The sequence below is a fragment of the Elaeis guineensis genome, chromosome 3, assembly GCF_000442705.2.
Source record: "Elaeis guineensis isolate ETL-2024a chromosome 3, EG11, whole genome shotgun sequence".
In the NCBI taxonomy this organism is placed as follows: domain Eukaryota; kingdom Viridiplantae; phylum Streptophyta; class Magnoliopsida; order Arecales; family Arecaceae; genus Elaeis; species Elaeis guineensis.
In genome coordinates, this window is record NC_025995.2 from 118,482,695 (window position 1) to 118,496,831 (window position 14,137).

The window sequence follows — 14,137 nt, forward strand, 5'->3', positions numbered from 1 at the left end:
GACAGAGGTAATCAGATTCCTCCCCAACTGAGTCAAATTCTAAGAATTAATGTCTATGGTGTACATTGTATATTTTTTTTTCATGTCTACGTCCAAATGTTCCTTTCTTTGCACCAAACAAGAAAAGGAGGAGGAGAAGGAAAAAAAAAAAAGCACCATATGTGTGCATAGCATGAATTATGTTTTATCCATGTGACCATGACCATGTGTGACAGCATGACTATTGGAGCAGACGTAGTCACCTGTTTGAATACAGAGATTTATCCTGAATGCTAATCAGGCCTCGACACCTCAAACTATAAATCTTCCCCGACAAATAACAATACGAGGTTACACTTTACTGAAATCACCATCACCATCCATTGATGTCCGTGTCACTGATCAATCAGTCGGTCTCTCAAATTAAATCCGTACGGCTCCCCTCGGTGGAATTTGCGCGGTCCGACTGCACCTGGTGCATACAATCCGCAGGCCTTCGAATGAAAAATGGGAAGTGGTGGTACAAAAAGAAGAAGAAGAAGAAGAAGAAGAAGAAGAGGAGGAGGAGGAGGAGAAGAAAAAAAAGAAAAAGAAAAGAAAAGAAGCGACGACTGAGGGAGAAATTATTGCTTGCACCTCGTGCAAAATATTCTTTTTGGACCAAATTCACCGGGGCTCGACACGTGGATATTTTTTTGTGAGGGAAAAGAAAAATCGCCGAAGCGAACCTCTCATCGCGACTTCCGTCCGCCCGATCGGTTCCACCGCCCGCCATGGATGCCCACCAACTCCTCGACTCCCTCACCGTCCATATCGCCCTCTACCACTCCTCAAAACCAAACACTAACCCCAGCCCTCGCGCCCCGTCCTCCGGTGGTTTGCCTCCTTCTCCGCCTCCCAGCGCCAATCCATCCTTACCGTCCTCGACCCCGACTTCCTCGCATCCTCCTCTAGATGGTCTCCCGCCCCCGCCGTCACGGCCACGGCTTCTTCTTCCTCCTCCCCGACCTCTCCTCTCCTCCTTCCCCTCCCTCCCTCCCTCTGCTCTCGCCGCTCCCACGGCCTCCTCGCCCACGCCGCCACCTCGTCCGCCGCCAACCTTGCCCTCGTTCGGTCCCTCCGCCACTTCGGGTCCCGGGAGGGCGAGCACACCGCCGAATATCCCCTGGATTCCCTCACTCTCTTCGAGGACTTGGTCGCCGATGTGGACCGGCTCGTGGAGGTCACGGATGGATCTCCGGAGCGAGGTTCCTGAGAGGGGAGGAGAGCGGGTTGGGGGCATCCTGGGCGAAGCTGCCGTGGTTGAAGGATAAGGCGTACTACAGCTTCGATGAAAAACAGAAAAAATAAAAGATAAGGTGAAGACGAGGATTTCAGAGGATGAATTAATGCTTTCTCTGGGATCAGAAAGTTTTTTTTATTAATTTGTAGAGATTTAATTTAAAAATTATATAAATATATTTTTTTCTGATTGTATTCTAATCAGAAAGATTTATAATTTAAAAATTATATAAATATATATTTTTTTAATTAAAAGATTGCATTACTAATCAGAGGGATCTACAGCTCATTTCAACACTCCCCTTCAAGATGGGTTATAGATATTATAAAGACCCATCTTGTCACGAATAAATGAATGCACACTAAGATCTTTGGTCAAAATATCGCTAGTTGACTAGCAGATCGCACATAAGGCATACAAATGATTCTAGCATCAAGCTTTTTCTTGATAAAATATCGATCGATCTCGATGTGCTTCGTTCGATCATGCTGTACTGGATTATTAGCAATATTGATTGTTACCTTGTTATCATAATATAGCATGAGGGACGATGACTGATAAAGACCTAGATCCAATAACAAAATCCGCAACCATAAAATTTCATGCACGTTATGTGCCATAGCTCGATACTCTGCTTCAGCAGTAGATCGAGCAACTACATTCTATTTCTTGCTTCGTCAAGTGACTAAATTACCTCCAATAAAAGTACAGTAACCTGAGATAGAGCGACGGTCATCAAGTGATCTAGCCCAATCAACATCTGTATAATCTCCACCCGTAGATTGCCATGACAAGAATAAAGCAAACCATGATCAGGACAACTTTTGAGGTAACGAAGTATCCATATCACAGTATCCATATGAACTGAATGTGGATCATGCATAAACTGACTTACCACACTAACGACGAATACAATATCAGGCCGTGTATGAGATAGATAAATCAAAAGTCCTACCAATCGTTGATAACGTTCTCGATCAATAGGGACACCGGTATCGGCTACTAGTCGATGATTTTATTCAATAGGAGTGGCAATAGGTCGACATCCCAACATATCAATTTCTGTAAGAAGATCTAGAATATATTTTTTTTAAGAGAGAAAAATCTTTTTTGAAGAACGAGCAACTTCTATCTCAAGAAAATATCGAAGATGTCCAAGATCCTTCACCTCAAATGCCTGTGCCAGCTGAGCCTTTAAATGAGCTATCTTCTCAAAATCATCTCGTGACCACAATATCATCAACATAGACAATCAAAATAGCAATCTTATCCTCGTTGTGCCGAAAGAAGAGTGTGTGATTTGCATTGCTCTGTTTATACCCCATCTGAATGATTGTTCGTCGGAAGCGATCGAACCAAGCACGAGGTGACTGCTTCAAACCATAAAGAGAGCATCGTAACTGGCATACTTTGCCCACTATCTGAGCGATAGCAAATCCTAGAGGAATATCCATATATACCTCCTCCTGAAGTTCTCCATGAAAAAAAGTATTCTTTACATCGAGCTGGAATAGATCCCATTCGAAGTTAACAGCATATGATATAAGGGTTCTAACAGAGTTCATTTTTGCAATAGGTGCAAAAGTTTATCATAGTTGATGCCATAAGTCTGTGTATATCTTTTGCTACCAAACGAGCTTTGTACCGTTCAACAGTACCCTCAGGTATCTGCTTAATTGTAAAAATCTATTTGCATCCCACAGTTTGTTTACCAGCTGGCAAAGATACAAGTTTTGATGTATTATTTTTTTCTAGTGCTCGCATTTCCTCAAGCATGACGGCTTTCCACTTGGGATCTTCTTTAGCAACCTTTCAGTTCTTGGGTATGGAGACAGAGGACAAAGGAGCTATAAAACTTTGATAAGATGAAGAAAGAGACTCAAAGGATACAAAGTTAGTAATGTCATGTTTGTACCCCACTCCATCCTTAAGTCGAGCAGGAATACCAGCATGACGAGTAGGCTTACGTAAAGCAATAGGAATATTTAGATCATCATTATCTAATGTAAAATGAATGGGAGGTATAGGAGAATTATCATTCGTCGTAGAAGATGAAACCATCGGGACAGGAGAGGAAGATCTGGAGATTGGAGAATGCGTAATAGGCTCTAAGAGAGGAGATGAATCAGATGAAACTGAAGTAACAGGCTGTGAGAAAGTCTCAGATGCAGTTTTAGATGCTTCTCCTTGAGTGTCAGAACTAGTATTAATAGAAATAAACTCTCTCTGAGTATCAGATCCATCATTTGTACCAACATTCACAGTAATAGGACTCCCTTCAGAGAACTCTCCCTCTCGATCAGTTCCAGAGGTGACGGGAGAGGAAGAGGACACAGAAGATATATAGAATGGCTCAGACTCCTGAAATGTTACATCCATGCTGATAAACAACTTTCGCTCAGTCAGACATCAATATTTGTATCTTTTTGAGTAGAGGAATAACCAACAAAAATACACTTGAGGGCACGAGCGTCAAGCTTGCCAACCGAAGGTCGATTATCTCGAACAAAACAATTACAGCCAAATACCTTGGGGAGAATTATGAAAGAATTAGTTTCTTGCAGGTATTCAAGAGGTGTCTTATAGTCCAAAGTTAGAAGTGGCATTCAGTTAATTAGATACGCTGCAGTTAACATTGTTTCTCCCATAAGAACTTAGGAACATTCATAGAAAACATCAAACATCTTGTCACTTCAAGTAGGTGTCTATTCTTTCTTTCAGTAACTCCATTTTGAGCCGGTGTGTCAACACAAGTCGTTTGATGTATAATATCATTATTATGTGTATACTCCTCAAATTTTTATTAAGATGCTCTGTCCCATTATCAGAGTGAAAAATCTTAAGAGTTGCTCCATATTGAGTACCAATCATTTTATGAAAATCTCTAAAGACTGAAACACTTCATTCTTATTTTTCAATAGATAAACCCAAATGCAACGACTTAAACAATCAATAAAAGTAACGAACCATCGATGATCAGAAATAGTAATGGTCCCACAGGGTCCCCATATATCAGAATAAACTACCTCAAGCATTGTTTTACTACACAGGCCTGAGCCTGGATAAGTACTTCTAGTATGTTTAGCTAATTCACAAGCATCACATACAAGCTTCTCTTTATTATATGATTCAAAAATAGTTGGAAACATACGAGCTAAGAGAGTAATTGAAAGATGACCAAGCCTGCGGTGTTGGAGCAACAGGTCTTCCTCTTGTGAAGATGAAACTGTCAAACTGGTTTCTGAGTAGCCTCCAGACACTCCTCCCTCCAAATAGTAGAGCTCATTACGTATTATGCCAGTCCCAAGTTTTCTCCCTGTCCTTGGCTCCTGAAAGACACAATGTATTTTGAAAGAAGTTACGGGACAATCAAGATCATTCGTAATAGCACTAATGGATAGGAGATTGATAGAAAATCTAGGGACATGTAGAATAGATGATAAGGATAATTCGAAAGTAAATTTGATAGATTCTTTTTCAGAAATAGGGATAAAGGAGACATCAGTAAGACGAACTTTATCACAATCAGAATAGAGAATATAAGACACAAAATCTCTAAAAGATCCGGTCATATGATTGGATGCTCTAGAGTCAACTACCCATGGAGAAAAATTACTATAGTTAAGAGCATGAATTTGATCATTGATATCTATTTAGGCAAAATTATCCTGATAGAGAGAACTGGTTGGTTGATTTGAAGAATCTTCTGTGGAAGTGCTGCTTTCAGAAATATTTACACCAGATCTGAATTTTTTTAAAAGTTGTATTTCTTCGACTGATAAATCTCCCATAGAAGAAAAATGAGCCTGATTATACTGACCTCGGTCTCTACCAGAACGACCACCTCCACGACCACGGCCTCTAGTTGGATGACCATGCAGCTCATAGCAGTAAGCTTTGATGTGGCTCGGCTTATGACAGTGGTCACAAATCTTAACCCTACGAGGTCAAGGTTGAGTTTCTTGAGCAGAATTGATAGGAGAAGAGCTTTAAGAGTAGTTGGCTGTACCACAAGTGCAGATCGTATAGCTGTGTTCGTAGAAGAAGACATAGTGGCTAATCGAGTTTCTTCACTAAGAATCAAAGAAATAGCTTCATCAAGAGTTGGCCACTCCTGTGTACTAAGAATAGAAGAGCATCGATACTCAAACTCTGGGTTTAGTCCATCCAAAAAATCTACAAGGTGCTGTGCTCTATCCATTTGTGGAACACATCAACATCACCAGGATGAGTAGGGGTAAGAGATTATAAAAATCAAAATCGTTCCACAATCTTTTTAATTCTCCAACATACTCTGTTACAGATCGAAAACCCTGAGTAAGTCCCGAAGCTCTCATTGGATCTTATGGGCATGCATATTATTGCTTTATAGAAATAAGTTGTGGCTACAGCCTACCATAACTCATAAGCATTCGTCAGTGCCTAACCGTATGAGCAACACTTGGTACCATAGAGGCAAGGAGCCATGCTACCATCCGAGAGTTATTAGAATTTCACTGTCTAACAGCTATCCCATCTTTTCTGGTATTTTTGCAGTACCACTTATAAACCTCTCAAGATTGTGAGACTCTAAAATTAGACGAACATGTCGCGTCCAACTCAAGTAGGTACCCGACCCATCCAATTTGATCGGATTAGTTTCTAGGGTGATCTTTAAAAACTCACTACTCAAGATACGAGATTCCATCATCCTAACCATTAACTTTTCTAAATCCTCCATGGTTAAAGAATTTTTATCACCCATTGTCAAAACAAAACACTTAAATAATCAAGTAAACAAGAACAATCTTGAGGGAGGAAAAGGTATTTGAATTTTTCTCACCAACGATCTGAGATAAACTCAGATGACAAATAAAAAATGTCGAATATCTGCTTGCATGAAAGTATCTCGGTAATATTCAGAAACTCCAAAAAAAGACGCTCCATTGTTGCTCCAAAACAAGACCCAGCACCTAGGATTGGAGGCACATGTGGTAGTAGAATAGACTGCAGTATAGGTGCTCCAGCTTTTTTTTTTTTAAATACCTAATAAGAAATGAGAAGGGGATCAGCGGCTTCCGTTCTCAATCCCGTGGTTCACGGATGGATACGGCGGTGGTGTCGACGGCAGTAGCAACATCGGTGGCATCGATGGCAGTGGCGATAGCAGCGACGGCAGCGGCGGTGGTGAAGCAGCAACAACGGCGGCGATGGCAGCGGCGGCGGCGGAAGCAGCAACAGCGGTAGCGATGGCAGGGTGTGGTAGATGCCGGATCTGGAGAAGATTTGAGATGCAGTAGCCATCGTGATGGCAGCGTCGGAAGCGTCGGCTGTGGTGGTGACGGCAACGGCTGTGGAGCGGCAGTGGTAGCGATGGAGGCTCAGGGTGTGGGATTGAGATGAGGCGGAATAGAGCGTATTCATGGAACAGAGAGCTCTGATATCATGATGAAAACAGAAAAAATAGAAGAGAAGGTGAAGACGAAGATTTCAGAGGAAGAAGTAATGCTTTCTCTAGGACCAAAAGGATCTTTTTTATTAATTTTCAGGAGCTCAATTTAAGAATTATACAAACATATTTTTTTCTAATTAGAAGATTGCATTCCTAATCAGAGAGATCTATAATTAAAATTATATAAATATATTTTTTTTAATTAAAAAATTATATTTTTAATCAAAAAATCTACAGTTCATTTCAACAAGCTTGGAGGTATTCGTGGTGAATCGATCAGAGGTGGCGTTGAGGCTGGCGTGGCTTAGCTCCCATGGTGGGAAGAATCCAAAGTGGGGAAAGGCAGTGATGGAGAGGGCTACGGTCGCTGTTGTAGCTGCCCACGCCTTTCGGAGGAAGAAGCGGTGCTTGGACTGGTGGATGGGGTTGGATCCTGGATAGAGGAAGAAGATTTTTCAGGCATTTTTAGGGAAAGCAGCTAAATTTCTGGTAATTATTTTACCGTCCAATGTAGTTTTGGTTTGTATTCCCGAATTCATGTTATAAAATTTTTGTTTTTACCGCAAAAAGATAACGGCGAGCCTTCTGTTTTCTTCCTCAGAGTAGCGGAACGGGAGGAGAAACGGAAATCGCCTTGAAAATTGGGAAAAAGAAAACGGAAATCGTGATGTTTCCGTTTCCATCCTTTGAACAGAAGTCGCGATGTACAGAATAAAACGGGAATCGCGATGAGAGATTCACTTCGGCGATTTGTTTTTTCCTCGACAGAAACTTCCACGTGTCGAGCCTCGGTGAATTTGGTCCAAAAACGACATTTTGCACCCGGTCAGGCAATAATTTCTCCAGCCACAGAGTGTTCGAAATTCCCAGCCCGCCTTCCAAGCCCAGTAGCCGCTCGCTAAGTTGGCACCTCAGCTCTCCTCGCCGGGCGTCGCCTATGTCCGCTCATAAAATACCGACTAAAGCCATTTCTTTTTTCTTAATGCTTCTCTCCCTATTGCATCTCTCACCCTGCTCAACAAGGCGATGCCATTTTTCTAGTTTTTTTTTTTCTTTTTTGGGGTACGAGTTCCCAGTCCCTCGAGACGCTTTCCTTCTCGAGTTCTCTTCGAATCAAGCTCGGAATTTAAATTCGCTGATATCTCTACCGATCTGCAGTGGAATGACCTTGATCCGATCATCTTTTTGCTTAGTTCCTTCCAATCTCAAATCCAAGTGCGGATTTCTTTTCCTCGATAAGAAGGTACCAGATTCCCTTTTTTTTTCGTGACTTCCACCAAGAACCGAGCATAAAAGAGCAATTTCTAGTTTTCTAGTGGTGTTGTAAGGAATGGTGGATTCTTAGACGTTTCAGGGCCTTTAACTTCGCATATGATTTTATAATTGATGGCTTTTGATGGTAACAAATCCGATTTTTTCCCCTATTTTTTCCCTGATATCTTTATAAGATCTCACATGCAGGCATGAGGTTTGCATTTGATATTTTCCGTGGATGCTTTCAACTTTCTTGCTCTAAATTTTGAGTTTTTAACCTAGGTTTTCAACGGATCTTTGTAAATGGTATTCAAGAACTCCTCGAGGATTTCTTAACTCAATTGGATTTATATATGATGGTGCTTCCGAAGGATTTCCGTGAGTTTTTGTGAGCCAAGAATATATCGTGTTAATTAGGTGATTCGTGGTGATCTTGGAATGCTGTTTAACTGGTTGGTTCCCTCTGTCGAACCATTGCACGATCAATACCTGTTGTTCCAGCAATGATCATCTGTTTTCTTGATGAAACGAATGATCTTAAATCCTAATTGCTCAAGTTCTCACCTTGGCCTTTTACTGGAGTTCATATGGATGATCAACGTTGAAAGAATCTCTTTTGTCTTCGGCCCTCTATTTTTTCTTTATTGAGCAGCGATAATGGATGGGGAAAAGTTTTTTTTTTTGCCTAATTAGTTACAATTTTACAGGCGCGGCAGGTTTTGAAAATTATCGTGTACCATGGAATTAGAAGTCCAGAGGTGAAATGAGGTGCAATGCTTGCTGGCGGGAATTGGAAGGGAAAGCCATATCAACTACCTGTGGCCATCTCTTTTGTATCCACACACTATATATATATATATATATATATATATATATATATATATATATATATATATATATATATATATATATATAATTACAGCCATCCACACACTGCTATTTGTGTAACCAAATGTATATGTGAATATTGCATGCTTGATTATCCTTAACACAGGAAAAAGGCACTGAAGATGCAAGCAAGATACTCAGCAACGATCCTGCATGCCCAATTTGTGATCAAGTGCTCTCCAAAAGGTTTGGATCTTTTATTCTGCATAGTCTGGATAATATAGATTTAATGATTATTATCAATCTCCAGAAATGCTCCAAACGATTTCTTTACATCTATGTTTTGAATGCTCCTTGACGCAAATAGATGCTTGTCCCCTCGTGGGGAAAAGCACAGCGTAACTTACTATCCCTTTCTTTTGATACATCATTTGTGTTTTTTTTTTACCTCATTATTGTTTTGGTGAAACATCATAATTGTTTGCCTTTCAGCCATATGAGACCAATTGATATAAATCCTGGTGATGACTGGATAAATGTAAGAAGCACTCAGATAAACTAAGCCTAAAACATTTGTATTTTTGGTTCTTTTATTTTTTCTCATTATAGTTTATATTGCAGATGGCAATGGCTGGAGTGGCCCCGCAAATTCGTATCCTATTTGTGATTTTTTTTAAAAAATAATTTCTCAGATCATAGAAGTGCATTTGCTTCTGGAGATTTGTAACAAAAGCTCCAATCAACTAAAGTTCGTCCATTTTGTAAGTCATAGAGGGCTTCAGACTCTGTTTGCTCCCATAAAAAGTACAAGCTCCATCTCGTTGTGATAAGTAAGCAGCAAAATCTTAGCAAGTATTAAGCTAAAGGTTTATAAAAGAGCATTTCTCCTCCGTCTGCCTTTGACCCCATAAAATTCAGTCATGAAGAGTGCATATCGAGGCATGATGTTTTGCATTGGACAAAAGGAATTAGAGATGCAACACAAATTGAACAAGATCGTTGGGCAATGCCGACAGAAATGTGAGGCCATGCAAGAAAAATTTATGGAAAAATTGGAGCATGTGCATGCTGCATACCAGAAAATGGCCAAGAGGTGCCACATGATGGAACAAGAGATTGAAACTTATCAAAAGATAAGCAAGAACTACAAAAAAGTATGCTGAGAAATCCAGGTCGATCTTTTGCTGCTCGTTTGAAGTATTGAAATAGATGATATTTATGTTCTAGCCCCTCCTCTTTCTTTTCTTTGTCCATATGCGTATCTAATTTTGAAAACTTCTCTGTGATCCAGGCAGAAGAGAAAGCTAGATGAGATGTATGATCAGTTGAGGAGTGAGTATGAGTCTGTAAAGCGTTCAGCAATCCAACCTGCAGGCAACTTCTTTTCAAGAACTGAACCAGACTCATTCTCAGGCTTGGGTAACATGGTGAATAGCAAGGACCGCCTCAGACAAGGTAATTAGTTAGAAAATTAATCTAAAGCAACATTTTTAGCCCAATTTATGGATGTAAACAATTAATATATTTAGAGGATTTTTCAAGTTTCAAATTTGAATGATTGGCTATATTAGTTTTGTATCAAACTTTATGATGCTGTCCTATTTCAATTTCCAATCTATCGGAGAGCTAAATAATTTTTTCCTTAGGCTCTCCCAAAAATACCAGCTGATTTATTTGTTGCAGATCCTTCGGTTCTTACTCCTGAAACTCCAGGGCAGAGAGAGGAGATATGGCCTTCAGCCAGACAGAAGAGTTCCAACTCGGGTGCCTATGATCTTTCTGGGGGCTCACCAGCAAAGACTGCACCAGTTCCTGTAGATGCTGGAACCAGGAGACAGGCACACTCTTTATTTGGACCTGGTGCAAGCAATCCTGCTGCTATTTTGCGTAATCTCATGATCTCACCCATGAAGCAGGCCCAGCTATCACGTAGCCGCCCATACATGTTCACGTAAGGTTGATTCTCTGCTAGTTTTTTATGAGCTGTTGGGATACTGTTCCAGCATGCACACGCATATCAAGCGGGTGATACCTCCTCAGAGGTTGAAACTGTCCCATTAGGGATGTGGTCTGCTGGTTGATATCTCAATGCAAATGAGCAATATATCGACATGGTCCCCTTCAATGTTGCTAGGAATTTTTGTCTGACTGATCAAGCTGATGTTTCAGGTTGTAAAATAGGAGGGAGCTCAGAATGTTTCTGTGCAGTCATTGCCACGTGCAGTCTAAAGTAACTATCTTTGAGATGCAATGACATCATAGTACGAGTCTACCTGACATCAACAATAATTTTGAGAAGATAGATCATTTGGTTTCAGGAAGTGTCTTGATACGAGAATACTTGTAGTGTTTCTTTTTTATTGCTTTGCATTTTAATTGATGTAGGGACAGAATTCTCCCAGTGGTACATAAGATGAAGCTTTTAAAAATGATGTCCGTGCGGGCAACACAACACAAGTTGCATAAAAATTACAGATTGGGATATGGGGACGGGGCATCAGATTATAGACATGAAAGGAGTTCTAGTGCACCAATGAAGCTTGGTACTTTCATGGAGCTTCAAGCAATTGTTTATATATTTGTCCTGAACCTAACATGCATTTTGAAGAATAAATCCGGAACATGGGTTCATCCTGGACTGTCCCATTATTCTAACATTCCTACTTATTTCTGCTGGTAAGCCGAAGACTCTTTTCTGCTGTTTGATGTTGATGTGTGGTGCATTGCGTAACTTATTATTGGAGACCCTACCATGTGGCCGAAGTTCTTGAGAGCTATGGTTTGAAACTTTCAGGCCGGAAACATCATCTCTATTTTCCCCAAACATTGCTAGGAGTTTTACAACATTTATTTTCCTTCACAAATTTTCTTGCATCGTTGGTGCTGTTTAAGATTTTTAGTTGCCCTGCGTTCTTTGGAGGAGTTTCTGAGTGTAACTGGCGAGGTTTTTGGCAAGAGTTGACATTACAATATTTGTTCTTTCCTGAAATTTTTTTGTTATGACTCTCTCCGGTAATCCGAGACTTGGTTGATAATCTTGATATTTACATAGGTCAATGGAGTAGAAAAGCAGAGTTGCGGTATGAAATGTTACCGGGTGCCTTCTGAATGTAGTTTTTTTAACAACTCACAGGTTACGGCCTAATTACTTAGAATGCATTTTAATGGAAAATTCTAATTAATTAATTTTGGTAATTGCGTGGGCAAATTCAACAATTGAATTTTTGATGCAGGTGTTGGTTCTGTAAGTGTCATGGCCGGAAATTTTTTGATGATTTTTGCAGCCTGCAGCTTTTGTTAATTCAATATCGATATTTTTATTAATTATCTTTGTGTTCGAAGTTGAGCAGTCATTTGTGCATGCATGATTGAAGTATCTGCTAGGGCAACACTGATACAGGGGTTCACATTAATTCTCCAGATTTTCATCAACTTGGTAAGTTGGCCAATTCCTCTCATTGTTATGAATTGATTCTCTATATATGCTGCCGTCTACAAGTTCCATAGTTCATCAGTCTGACGTTTAGTAAGACACATTGTTCCAGATTTGAGTTGCATCTTGCGCACATACAGATTTAAAGCGGCATTGCACGATCCAACGGTGGATTCGTGCGAACGAAGGCGCATCCTTGTTCCGCGCAAAAGATACGGCCCTTGTCTCATTGTTCCGCGGCGTTAATTAAGCGAGGAACTTGCTAATCTTAGGCTCTTCGCCTTGGGCGTTTCCCTTCAAATTTGTAACCCGTTCCGTTTCGAGAGCTCCGGATTCCGGAATCGGGCGCCTTTGCTGTGTGCATGTACGCGCCAACCCGATCGCGGTATGATCCTGCTCAACCTGCTAACCCGCGCCTCCTCTCTCATCGGCATTAGAATTCCACCGACATCGCCTGTAACGTTCCAAGATCCGATCCCCCCTGCATTTAGGATGCGGAGGCACCCCTTTCTTGGTCACCGGTCCCGTTGTCGTCTAAAACGGGTCAACCCCGTCGGCATTCCACGAGGGAATCCACGAGCGTCGGGGTTTCCAGCAGACCTCCCTCATGCTGTGGCCCGGTGGACCACCCCATCGTGCGGAGTATTTCCCAACGGAGATCGAATCTACGGTCCATCTCATGTACCTCGCCAGCAGGGCGATGAGGAGGGGGGGTGCATCCGAGATCTCTTGGACTCAGACGTCGTCGTCAACTTCAAGGGCATCGACGGGAGGACGGCTCTGCACGTCACCGGGCGCCAGGGCTTCCTCGATGTCGTCAATTTGCTGCTTTTCAGCGGCGCCGTGGTGGACCCCAAGGACCGGTGAGGCAGCACGGTACGCCGCTTCCCTGACTGCTAATATTATCGTTCTTCTTGTTCTTAATTATTGCGTTTCTTGTAGTTCTTGTTCTTGATCGTTTGGTTTCTTGAGCTTCTTGAATACAGCCAAGAATTGAAGCAAAAAGGATCTCGTTTTATTTAATATTTTTGGGTTTAATTTGTTGAGTTTTGGTAGCATTTCATCTCAATTATGTTTGTTAGATGGTAATTCTCTTAGCTGTAATTAAAGACAATGTTCAGCATCTTTGTGGTGTTCCAAGTTTTATTCGAGCTAAAATATTTAACAGTGAAATAGATTGGCAATACATGGTGGATTTCTTCTTTCCATGTTAAGTTTTAAAGACAGTCAATGGCTGCAGTGTCAAACAATGGATGAACATACCATAATTAGGCGATGTTCATGTGGTCACTCAAGCAAAAAGTTTCATGTAAACAAACCAAAGCTGATGCAGGAAACATGTTTTATTTAGAAAGTTCGGTCATGAAAAGGTGTTTAAATAAGGTTCATGAAGATGCACAAAAATTTGACTAGAACAAAACAAAACCGACAGTTTAATATAATAGAAGTTTAAAAAGATAGAAAGAATGATGGGGTTTGATTATTGTCATCACCATCTAATCCTTTCTGCATCATAATGGTGTCAGGCATAGAACATAGCTCTTATTCTGAGAAGGCTCCTATCTATAATCCAGGAGAAATTTATGAATTGTGGTCATCTCAGAATTGATGTTGAGTTCTTGTTCAAGATGGTTTTAGGCAAGAGAGGGGTTCAGCAGTGTGGGTACAGGGATTGACCTTATTGATCATACTCAAGTTCATCAAATGAGGGATTAGCCCTCCAATGTTTCAGGGGGCTCGAAAAGACAATAGATAAAGAGGGATATGACAAGGTTTCATCAAGGGAATTTCATTTATCCTTGCAGTACATATTATAAGACAAGAGTCAAACCGAAACAAGTTTCCTACGAATTGGCGAAATGATAAATGTTAAAAAAGGAAAATAATCGCAGTTGAAGTTTTGTTATGATTTGTTTAGTATTTTAATTTG

At 40.8% G+C, this 14,137-nt stretch overlaps 1 protein-coding gene across 1 annotated transcript in view; it reads left to right on the forward strand.

The window, feature by feature from the left end:
- Positions 1-6,977: 6,977 nt before the first annotated feature.
- The window catches only part of LOC105040567 (E3 ubiquitin-protein ligase CCNB1IP1 homolog), a 29,201-nt gene continuing 22,041 nt past the window's right edge, over positions 6,978-14,137 (forward strand). The window contains 11 exon segments of the mRNA XM_073254611.1: positions 6,978-7,181; positions 8,654-8,779; positions 8,948-9,020; positions 9,267-9,312; positions 9,396-9,426; positions 9,693-9,890; positions 9,893-9,922; positions 9,925-9,946; positions 10,066-10,229; positions 10,458-12,210; positions 12,320-13,083. Of these exon segments, the coding sequence (XP_073110712.1) occupies positions 8,710-8,779; positions 8,948-9,020; positions 9,267-9,312; positions 9,396-9,426; positions 9,693-9,890; positions 9,893-9,922; positions 9,925-9,946; positions 10,066-10,229; positions 10,458-10,729 (906 nt within the window). The 5' untranslated portion in view covers positions 6,978-7,181; positions 8,654-8,709 and the 3' untranslated portion in view covers positions 10,730-12,210; positions 12,320-13,083.